The 12,567-nt window shown below is 35.7% G+C and overlaps 1 protein-coding gene across 4 annotated transcripts in view; it reads left to right on the top strand.

Moving 5' to 3' along the window:
• LOC145670913 (uncharacterized) overlaps positions 1 to 12,567 on the top strand; it is a 111,363-nt gene that overhangs the window by 50,758 nt on the left and 48,038 nt on the right. For 3 of the 4 annotated variants that reach the window (XM_081739545.1, XM_081739546.1, XM_081739547.1), the window contains exon 3: positions 9,552 to 9,623. In XM_081739545.1, coding sequence (XP_081595671.1) covers positions 9,612 to 9,623 — 12 coding nt within the window. In that variant the 5' untranslated portion in view covers positions 9,552 to 9,611. Of the gene's footprint in view, positions 1 to 3,395; positions 3,499 to 9,551; positions 9,624 to 12,567 lie in introns of those variants that run through there. The other variant, XM_081739544.1, reaches the window with a different exon arrangement.

Below are 12,567 nucleotides of genomic sequence, written 5' to 3'. Positions count from 1 at the left end.
AGTCAAATCAAGGTGAGAGTGTATTGAAAAAAAAAGTGAAACAACTTTAGAAAAGGAGAAGTAGCTATTGTTTGCAATTTCTAGAACAGAAGTGTCAACTTGCAATTTCGAAGGTGGACATTTTTTTTAAGCAAGAACTCCAATGTAAGTAATTTCTTGCAATTTATTGCTTTATTTGATTTCTGCAACGTAAAACAAAAAAGTGAGGCCTACCTATTTTAAGTTTTATTTTACATTTATAATACAAAGGTGAAAATTCTTAGGTTTTATTTTTAAAATAAAATATATATATCCTATTCTGGGTTGGAGGGAATCGCCCCGATCGTCCCGCCCCCTGGATCTGCTCCTGATTTGAGCATATGTGTGAAGTGGTTTATTACGAACAGGACAAAAAGAACTGTGATAGATTGATTACAAGTAATCCGGTTAGAAACACTGCTGCTTGCATTTTAGTTCCAAAACCGGCCGCCCGCACTCATTCGCTGGTCAGGTAATATGCAACTCAACATGCATTTGTGTGTCTGTTCCACGGCAAAATGGGACAAAATTGCTTGAAAGTATCGCACGTAATGTGATCAGAAAATAATTTCTAACGATAAGTTTCGTTAAAAAATATTGATTTTGGGAGAATACGACGTGCATCTTCTTTAAGATTTCCAATCATTCATATTGTTTTGGATTAAAATCTATTAATATCATAATACGTCAGTGGCGGTTCTTGGGGGAAGTACTATAAGTAATTCGCTACAAATTAAGAGAACTCTTAAAATACACGTTTACTAATCCTTGTATACAGCCGGGAAACACGGTGGTACAGTGGTAGAGCGCTTACCTCTGGTGCGTCCCAGGTCAAGTAAGTTTGTGGTGGACAACATCGTGTCCGTGTGTTTTCTGGGGGTACTCCCGTTTCCTTCCACTTTCTCATTCCAACAATGTTTTCATCATCATTCACTCGCCTCAATCATCCATCTCCCCAGGCCCGTAACCAGCCCAAAAATGTAGGGGGCAGAGAAGTTAGGGGTTGGGCCAGATTCAACCATATTATAGTTCATTTGCAAGCCTACCGTGAAAATTTTAGGGGGCCAGCAAAAATTTAGGGGAGCCGCCCCTTTAGACACCCTGGATACGGGCCTGTGTCTCCGTTAGCCTAAAAGGATATAACCGTGGGACGTTAAACTGAAAGATTTCATTTCATTCCATTTCTTGTACACAGCCTTAGCAATAAAATGTTAACCTTTTCCAATATGACTTACCTCAAGAATCTCCTCTGTAATAAGAGTAGTGCAAATGGTGTATTATATGTACTTGTTTATGTAAATATTTTTGTACAAAAATGGTATATTGTATATAATTATATATCAGAGTATATTTAGATTTTGTTGCTCTGCATAGCAAACTGCGAAACAAATTTACATTTTCATTACAATTTTGTAAGTTTCGTATAGCATTTTCGGCAGGGAATGAAGCTCCGGGGGAAATAACCAATGCAAGGGCTACGCTATGTCCTCACATGCTCTTCTCAAAGGAACAATGTTGAGTGCTTGAGAAAGTATGTTGAGAATGGTGATAGACAAGTGAAACGCACTTTAGATTAGACCTCATGGACGCGCAGAAGGTAAAATTCTGCGGAGACAGGCTAAATATCGTTGTCATAAGAAAGTTGATTTTCTATACGTTTCATTACCGTTCATTTGCCCTACACACACCTACGTCTAATAAATAACCTACAAGATTTAATGTATATTATTATTATTATTATTATTATTATTATTATTATTATTATTATTATTATTATTATTATTATTATTATTATTATTATTATTATTATTATTTCAAAAGCAATACACAGAAAATGTATACAAGGAGATTTACGAACAAAGAAGTAGAGAAAATATTAGAACGTTAAGAAGTTGTGGATGAAGATACGAAAATCAGATGAACAGAAAAACAGTGATTATGAATCCAAGGGAATACAGAGCGAAAACATATTTTTGCTTCATGCAAATTCTTAGGCAGATACGTAAATTTCTAAACAAAACACTACAATTGAAGAAGCATACAATAAAGTCTTATCATTGGCCTAGCCGTATATTGAGCAGAGAATAGATAAACCAAGCCTCATCCCATACATTCCAAAGATGTTATAAAATAGAGGATCTGCCCATACAACAAAATCGTGGAGCCATACGTCACAGTTTCGCCACCCCCACTTCGCCCAATAAGATCGCAATGTTTTGAGCCAACATTCACGGCGGAAACGAGAGTAGCTAATCAGACTCGGTTGTTGTGCCGATGCTCGATTTTTTTGTTTCATTGAGGTAATAGGATGAAGATACATATTTTATAACATCCTCTATTTTGTAACATCCATGGCTTGTTCCATATTTTCAACTGAGAGCAAGCTGGGTAAAGTCCTCCCCCACGTTGTGATCGTGATACAGGTTTCTGTCTCTCTGTCCGAGCAAATAAGGGAGAGGACAAGGCATTATATAAATATAATTCTGAAAAGAACCAAGGTAGTCTCAGGTCGCCATTTGTGAAAAAAAAATAGCTAGGACTTTTAAAAAAGAAAATATTGAGTATTTTTTCTTATACTTTTATTTTATTCCATTAATATTTTGTATATTGTTATTTTTATAATTTAGTATGTTTATGTATTTTTATGTATATTCTTTAATATATTGGATACTTCCAATATATTACATTTTCTTCTTTCTTTAAATAAATAAATAAATAAAAATAAATAAGGCTCAAAAATGAGGCCAGTATTTTCAAGAGGTGCTGCGAATAAGTGAGAATAGAAAGTAATTAAGGAAAGGAAAAAGAAGGAAAGATTCACTATTTTGCACATTTTAAAAGAACAACTGTTTCTAAGCCGATGCTCTGAGACGTCATAGTTTTCTATCCACCCCACCGTGATACTAATCAAATTTTTGCTTTGTCTGATGAAGCATATCCAACGCTATTGCACCAAATGTACATGTTATCTGCTTCGATAATCCTGGAGAAACAAGTATTTTGATATGTAAACTATTCTTATAACGAACCCCAAAACTGAAAACTCGCATACCATGAGACCTGAAGAACACATTGGGAATTAGGGATTCTGTATATCCACAATCCAGCATTGTGGAAGTACTCGACAAACAAGCATTCGCCCATTCGTGTTGAGCCGGGAACTGCCAGTAATGTATTTCAAACATGGTGTATCTGCTTTTCCCCCACCCTTTTAGGGCAGTGAAGAGTTGTTTTATTCAGTTACAAAACTTCTTGTTTTTTTTTTCTGATATCCTATTTGTCACTAATTCTTAAAGAATACAGTATAAATGTTTATACTAAAGGTCTAGAAGCAAAGTACAAAATGTTGTCTATTTACCATTTTCCTTCGTTTTTCAGTGGTAGACGTTACACAGATTGGTGTGGGCCCTGCGCATCAATGTGCTCCTTCCTTAAAAAAGTAAGATGGAAGTGGGAGGTGATACTCTTTATTTTGCTATTGTAAGTATTTTTATCGCATTGTAGTAGTCAAAACAGCAATGACTGAGGGGCAATTTCAATGTGATCAGAATCAAGTTACAAAGCCTACAGTTATTGAATTCTCTATATCTGTCTATCCGTCTGTCAGTTATTTGCGATTTTAAAAAATTTTGAACCCAGCATTCGATTGAGTATCAAAAACTATCTGAGAAAGTCATTAAATTTTCGCGTCACTCTTACATTCCCGAGATATTGGCCAAAAAATGGCCGATTTCCAGAATTTAAGTAGCCATATCTCGGGAACTGTAAGTCGTAGAGAAATCATATTAGTGTTGATCAATATCTAAGAGATTGGTAAACATTTTGGTACAAAATAGTAAGCGGTGGCCACTGCCCAATTGGCCATTGGTTTGGTCAGTGGCGATCAATTAATATCAGTACCAAAATGTTTACCATCCTCTTAGGTATTGATTAACACCAATATAATCTGGGATACGGACAAACTCTCGCGGCCGAAACATCGCCGCCCAAAATCTCGCCGGCCAAAACCTCGCGTGGCCAAAACCTCGCCGCCCAAAACCTCGCGGGACAAAATCTCGCCGGGCCAAGCACTTGTCGCATCATGGGATGAGTTTGAAGATCCCTCGTGGTAAAAATCCTGGCCAAGCGTGTTCAGCCATGTCACCACAACAAACTTTCCACTACTGCAGAATATCGTGCACAATATGACGAACGCTTCCGAACGACATTTCCAATTCGGTCATTGGATGCCGTAACGTGATCCACCTGTTGTTCTGAATCAGCTTCTCCAGGCGAGCTGTGTTCAAATCTGTTTATGCCGTGCTGGGTCGATCACTACATTTCTCGTTGGTGAGGCTTTTCTCTACCAGCCGCAAACTTTCGACACTATTCTGCGACATGCTGACGAGATATTATAGTTTCTCCGTGAACCTCTACTAGCTGCCAGTGAATTTCAGCTACGGTTACATGTTTCGCCTACAGAAATCGAATAACTGAGTGGACTTCTTCAAGACACCAGTTTTCCAAACCAGACACCATTTGTGTTTACCTATTACTAGCGCCGTAGGTGGTGGATGGCTGAAACTCTGCACAGTTGCCAACTCCATGTATTACAATTACCGCACACTACTCATTCCTCTATAACAGACGAAACTCCAGAAATATCAGCCTTGTAACCTTAGTTTTTGATCCCCCTCGTATCATACGGATGACGAGCTGTGTGTTTAAGACTTGTATTGTGGTTTGAATTAAAATTTCCCGAGCAAATGGTGGCACTTTCAAGCATCTAGTGGGTAAAGTTTGTTTTCATTCTTCCATTTTCCACGTCTGCTTGTTTTCAGTAGTTTATCTTACTAGAACCCAAGCCACGTTCACTCTTGATTACATTGGACAGTAGCTGAAATTCTCTGATTATAGTAGTTGGAATTTCTAGCTCCAAATGTTTCTTAGACATATAATGGTAGGAAGATAAAGTTGAATTTTGTAAATAATAAATAGAATACTTAATTTAGGAATTATTATTGTTGTTGCTACGTTATGACTAATGGACCATTTGTTGCAAAATTGAGAAATTTCGATGTACCCTGAATAATATTTTGATACATCAATTATAATATTCTTCCCTTTCCTACTTTTCTTTCTCCCTTATCTTCTATCACATGCCAGATAAATTATTTTTTTCTGAATAAGTTTCTAAAAATGAGTTCATCATTTTGACTTGCTCTGTATAATGTGTCCCTCTTAAGTGTAATTCAGGACGCTGAAAATATCCTTAAAATTCGGGATGTGCTGTATAATTCGGAATAGCTGAGAACCTGGGAACCCTACATATAGTTAAATTCAATAGATAATTTTTGTTTTGTTTTACCATTCTAAGTTCATATGGCTCATTTTCAGATACGCAATTGAGCAATCCCCTTCCGGTTGGTCTAGTGGCAAGTGCGTGCGCCTTTGATGCACATAGTCTCGGGTTTGTTTCCCGCCTGAGAGAGAACAAAAATAATCTCAGAATTGTTCACCTACATTAATTACAGTAATTAACAAAGTACAAGAGAAAACACCTGATCGTGAAAGAACTGTGTTCGCTGAATTCGAATATGCATTCAGTTTTTCCTCCATCACATACAGTTTTCCCGCGACAGAGGGATTTTCGAAAAATTCCCTCAAAAAGTTCCATTTCGCGTATTTCGTAACCCCTCTTGTCCCCTTACGAATAATAACACAAGAATTAAACCAAAGAAACTTTGATTGATGCTCAATAAACCCTCCAAGTTTCAGAACAATAGAGAAATATATTTATGTCTATGCTTTCAGATCTCTTGGTTTGGTGAAAAAAAAAAAAAAAAAAACTATTTGCTTCATTACCACAAGCACAGACACAAAATAGAATACAATACAATTTACATGTATCACAATTTACAATAATATACTGTACATATCCAAAAAGTCATGAAAAAGCCATTAAAACTACCAGAATGAATGAAACTTCCATTGAGTTACACAAATGTACACTACTTCCTTCTTTTGTAAGAAGTATTGCATTCTCTAACAAGACCCCAACAATAATCCCCCATCATTGAAGGATCCCCTCGTCCCTGGTACCCTGTCTCCATTGTCATTATGTCTTTCCTACTGTTCGTCGCTGACAGCACCTAGATTAGCAGGAAAGAGGCTACGGTGAGAGTGTAAAAAGTGGATTTTTAAAGACATCCTACAACCCAATTTTTTGTATATCTGTAGCATGTCCTGTACGATTTCATTGTAATTCTCCGCTTTGTTATTGTCCAGAAAGTTGCATACAACGTAAATGCCACCCAGGCTGCTAGCTCGGCACAGTTTAACTTGCTGTCAAAGATATCATCAGGCATGAGTTTCCTAATCTGAAGACCAACAAACACTCCAGCTGAAATCTTAGCATCACTCAGGTTAGGAAACTTATGTCGCAATTGCTTGAAGCCTTCCGCAGTTGTATCCATGGCTTTGACAAAGTTCTTCGTACATCAGGATCTACCAAAGGAGCATATTTTACGTTTCATTCTCCAGGAACGTAATTCACTTTGATAGGAATATTTGATAACAATTTAAGGGCGAGAACAGAAAGAAGCCGGACGATTGTATGTATACTGTCCCTCCCTCTCTGTGTCGCGGGGAAACTGTAATGGAGAAAAAACGGAATGCATATTCGAATTGAGCGATAAAGTTCATTTAAGACGAGGTGTTTTCTCTCATGTTACAGCAATGAAGTTAAAATTCGTTGTTACAAATATATATATATATTGACTTTATTCCAGGCCGATAGCCAAACCAAAAATGTAGGTGGGCGGGGTGATCCAACCATATTATAGTTCATTTGCAAGCCTACCGTGAAAATTTTAGGGGAAAAGTAAAAATTATGGGGGGCTTCTCCTTTAGACCCCCTCTCCTTTTAGCCTAAATATCACAAACATGGAATATTTTAAAAATTTACTTTCGTTTTCATATGCAATTGAAGTGCTGTGTATCGATTGTGAACTTCTTTTTCGTTAACAAAAACTCTGACATCTAGTCCTTGTTAATACAATAATCCATACACACATTTGTAACGCATAGGCTCCATTTCGTTAATGAGCTCTTTATAGACCATTAAGGTTGTAGGCGTGGAAATCATTGAGTGGAATGTTTTTCATGTAATAAATACTTTTAGATGGAAAGAGAGAGAGAGAGAGATTTGTTTATGTAAATGGTTGTTGCTACCAAAGAGATAATGATCTTGTGTGATCAATACACTTTCAACGTTATTCAACGTGTACTTTTCATGCACAATTTTTCACAGATTTATTTCCCAGTAGGTAGTTTCATTAGGAACTGTGACGAGCTATTCTCTGAAGGCTAATGTAAAAATCATTATTTTTTTCCCCTTCGTTTCTTTTTCCTCAACAACAAAATATACATAGTAGAACGTCAATAAAAGTCAATAAATATTATTATACTACATAATAATACGCAAGAAGAACACTTGACCACTTTTCATATACAAGGATCGTCTGGAAAGTTGTACCCGCTTTATAATTATAAGAAAGAAGCAAAGATTGAAAAAAAATTTTTCACAACAGCACACCTTAAATTATTTTTCTACATTATATAAATTTAAACACTTGCAAATGTAAATTCAAACACTTGTCATGTTGTATAATCAGTTTATATGATCCTCTCTTGCATTCCTTTGCAGTCAGCTCCTTGAGAAAAGAGGTGATTTCTTCTTTTAGCTCTTTATCATTTGTATATCTCACTGTTCTGTACTAATATGTATTTCGTTGTCAAAGACAACACAATAATTGGGCCTAGAGCCTGTTGTGTTGTGCTTGAACTAAAATAAGAAACTTATTTATAGTTTCTATCAAAAACTTTTCTTAGCTTCCGCACCCGGAAAAGTTTTTTTTTTTTTTTTAAGGTAAAATCTGTTCCGGTTCCAGAAACGAAACCTGGTTGGATTCATTTGTACCTATCTGTTATCATTGCCAGAAACTACATTACAAATTAAGTGTTTCAATATTACCTGTAACCTTAGTAATCAAAATCATGTCTCTCCTAATTGTCGCTGTTGTTGGTCGCAGTAAAAAAAAATGCTTTTTCATACTATTGATTACTCATAAGGCGTTAGTTAATAAGAATATTTTGAGCAAAACAATATATTGAATTCAGTGGCGGATCTTGAGGAAAGTTACATGGTAAAAAATAAAAGTTCATCCCCCAAAGCTAAAGGAGTAAAACTTTATTAATTACTAAGTCTTGTATACAAGAATTAATATATCTTTAAGTTTTCTCTTGTTTATGTAACGATAAAATTTTATCAATGTGAGTTCCTCGAGATCCGTCAGTGGTTGAATTTCTTATGTATTACGTTATACAGGATGGCGCAGTTAAAAGTAGCCCGCATCCCCTTTGAATGCGAATGCAATATTTCGACTTCTGAAATTGAGTAAACAGCTATAACGATGAATAGTATATGCAATTATCGATTGCTATTTCTTCAACAATCGATAATATACAACAATCGACATACAAAAATTATCAGTTTTTAGCATTCCTGAATAATATCAAGGATGGTTTGTTAGACCCTTTCCATTACATCATGAGTGGTGAAGCATAGTTTCATCTTTCCAGTCATGTGACTTCACTGAACACGAGGTACTGGGCAACGGAGAACCCTAATATTGTTTGTCATCAACCACTCCATGATGAAAAAATCTACGTTTGGTGCGGTGTAACAGGAACACGCATCATTGAACCGATATTTTTTGACACTATCCTCAACACGGTTACATATATGGAAACTTTTGATGCATTTTATGCACAACTCACTGATTATGAAAGACAATAATGCTTCTTCCAGCAAGATGGGGCAACATGCCACACCTTTAAGGTAACGAGTCCATGATGTCTTCTCTAAGGAACGAACTATCAGCAAAGGTTTGTGGCCATGACGTTCGCCGGATCTAACAACATGTGATTTCTTCCTGTGGGGACACCTGAATAGCAAGGTCTATGAAACTAATCCACACAATACAGAAACTGAAATACAACATAGCCTGAAGTTGCCGCCATCGATATCCGAACCTTACGCCGAGTGTATCTGAATACGTTTACACGTGCAGAGCTGTGTATTGATGTCGCAGGGGGTCACTTTCAACATCTATAAATGTATTTTTCTCTCTATTTTTCGCACTATTTTTCATTGCAAATAAATGATAAGTCCATTTCAGCTCTTCGTTTTTGTAATTGCACTATATTTCCTTCATTCTTACACGGGCTACTTTTACCTGTGCTACCCTGTATAAGTACATACGAGAGAATTAAAATTTTGTGTTGACTCTTCTTTTCCAGATTTGAAATATTTCTGAAAATAATTCCTTGTTAAATTAGTTTAGCTTTGATTTCAAGAATGAAACTAGCACAAGTTAATTTAACTGCATTAGCAACTCATGTTTGTCCCTTTGCCTTAATTTAGTTATTATAAAATTGCTAGCAAATTGGTTCGTTGTTCCAGATTATGATGTTTGTTTTTATTTCTGTAGGCTAAAGCAGATAATATCAGGGCTTTGAAACGATTTCGAAATAAAAGTGAACCAACATGGATGTTTATTGCGGTAAGTCAAAGCTTATTTTCTTTTCCTTCAAGTTACGTGTTTGTGCCTCATTTTCCTCTTTGCATTATTCCATTAACTTTTATCACGCAACCATACATAGGGTAATGTGGCGGGAAAATAATAGCTAATAAGAAAAACGAAGGTTTTGCGTTTCACTCTTAAAACTTCTTTCGCTTTTCTGTATGATTAAGGATTTTCTACAGACCAACAATTCGCACAGGAACTTCTTTTGTACTGTTCACTTTTTCTTTTCTTCTTCTTTGTCTTTTTTAGCAAAATAGAAGTGATGAGATGAACAAGTAAAGAAACTAAACCCTGTTCGGCGTAAGGTCTAAACTGCGATAAACAAAGCCACGTGAAACTAAATCTCGCTGATTTACTGTTGGCCTACCGACGCTTGTACTCCTCCGAAAAATAGTTCATATCATTTGATTATTATTTTTACTATGAACCTCCAAATAAAGCTACTACATTATTATAAATGACAAAAATATAATACGGATTATCTAATAATACTGCAATCGAGTGTGGTTAATGAAACAATACAAATAAACACTAAGTATGCGCAGTAATTATGGCGCCAATTCAACTGTGAAGGCGTGTTCTGTTTTTAAGTCTGAAAGATGGCTGACATGAATCCCGGTTCAGCGAGTGTTATGGTGAAACATCAACAAGGTAAACCTTTACTCACTAGGCAACAGTTGTTTACCAGCGAAATTCATATATATATATATATATATATATATATATATATATATATATATATATATATATATATATATATATATATATATTAATCTTTTGAGGTTTTTTTTTCTTTCTTTGCTGCTGCTGCTGTAAGTATCTGGACAACACGAGACAGTATTGTCAAAATGCACGTGTATAATTTGTGACAAGCGGAGTGGGAGTGTGAGTGATACATCACTAGTCAATCGTATTTGTGACAAGCGGAAGGATACAAATATTTTGTTTATCGGAGTTTAGAGCTTACGCTGAACAGGGAATAGTAATATGAAGATGAAAATATGATAACACTTGATGTAAGAGATCGCGGGATTTTGTTATTTAGGAAGTAAAATAACAAGCGATAACAAGTGAAAACAAGATGTAAAATTCAGATTAGTTCAAGTGAAGAAGTCTCTTGAAGGAAAACAACAGTTATCAGACAAAACATCGAAATAGAACTGAAGAATAAGGCTGATAAAGCATATACAATACATGGAGCGGAACATTGTTTGGATGTTAGATATGGAGTCTGGAAGAAGGAAACCAATCTATTTCTTCTCTAACTTTCGGGATGTCCAAGTCTCTGAATCATACAGTCCAATATTCCAAATACAGTACTTGACAAACTTCTTCGTTACGCCTGCTAGTTAAGAGTGATCTTTTGTTGTTAAATGCTTCTTTGACCATGCCAATTCTTGACCTGAACTATTAGGTACAGTAAGCGTCTCTCGTCAAAATACTTTCCAGATACTTAAAATTATCGACCTTTTCAAGTTCTCTTTGTTCTACTCTGACCCGTAAAGGGGCTTTTCCACGAAATATTCTTATGACTCGATTTTTCGATGTTGATTTCCTTCTTCGGTTCTAGCTATAATAACTGTATGATCTTCATACCTAATCTTGGTAATCTTCATACCTAATCTTCATAAACTCATAATTTCGAAAAAAGAAGCCTGTGCTTCATCGTTCTCGAAAATTCCACTTCTAAAGGAGGAAATGGAGCAAATCTATGTATACTGTAACGTAAAAGATTAAAGTGGCACAGTCTTCAACGTTCAGGCCGTAGTACTACATCTAAAAACGTGATATTTGGATAGGAAAGTAATTTCATCACGAAACAAATAACTAAGAAAGGATTTCTTGAAATATGTATCATACCAGGGGTAAAAGAGGACTTAAAATTACTTCATATTGTTATTTATTTATTTATTTTACCAAGAAGAGAGAATTTCACGATTCTCCCTAAATTTGACATATGAAAGACAAAACAACAACAAATAACAACAACACGAAAAACAACAACATATGAAAAATAAATGAAAAATAACAGAACTGCAGTGTTTTCTAAAATTCTGCTGTTAAAGATTAAGAAGAGGTAATTTCTGTAATTTTTTATTTATCTACACAGGACAAGTCAAAATGATGAACCTGATTTCAGAAATTTATTCCGTGAAACCGAATAAACATATGTTATTGCGAGACATGCGCTTTGAAAGATCAACTTTCAATGTTTAGTTTCCAAGCAGTGTTTCCAAAGCGAGCACGTAATGAATTGCTGATGTTGACGCAACATGCTAAAAAAAAGATTTGGCAACAGAGAAAGACTATCAGCTTGATGCGTGCCGTGTTGTGCTTATACAGAACACTTGTGATACATTTGAAGCAAACTTTGTGCTTATACAGAACACTTGTGATACATTTGAAGCAAACCTTGTGCTTATACAGAACACTTGTGATACATTTGAAGCAAACTTTGTGCTTATACAGAACACTTGTGATACATTTGAAGCAAACTTTGTGCTTATACAGAACACTTGTGATACATTTGAAGCAAACTTTGTGCTTATACAGAACACTTGTGATACATTTGAAGCAAACTTTGTGCTTATACAGAACACTTGTGATACATTTGAAGCAAACTTTGTGCTTATACAGAACACTTGTGATACATTTGAAGCAAACTTTGTGCTTATACAGAACACTTGTGATACATTTGAAGCAAACTTTGTGCTTATACAGAACACTTGTGATACATTTGAAGCAAACTTTGTGCTTATACAGAACACTTGTGATACATTTGAAGCAAACTTTGTGCTTATACAGAACACTTGTGATACATTTGAAGCAAACTTTGCCAGTTTTACCTTTCTTAGCACATGTCTCACAATACCATACGTTAGAGACCTGCACGGGCCGAAGTTTTCGGCCCGAGCCCAAT

This window comes from Thermobia domestica, chromosome 2, assembly GCF_964235325.1.
Source record: "Thermobia domestica chromosome 2, izTheDome1.hap1.1, whole genome shotgun sequence".
Classification (NCBI taxonomy): domain Eukaryota; kingdom Metazoa; phylum Arthropoda; class Insecta; order Zygentoma; family Lepismatidae; genus Thermobia; species Thermobia domestica.
The sequence above is the reverse complement of the archived record's forward strand: the minus strand, read 5'-3'. Positions and strand labels throughout refer to the sequence as shown.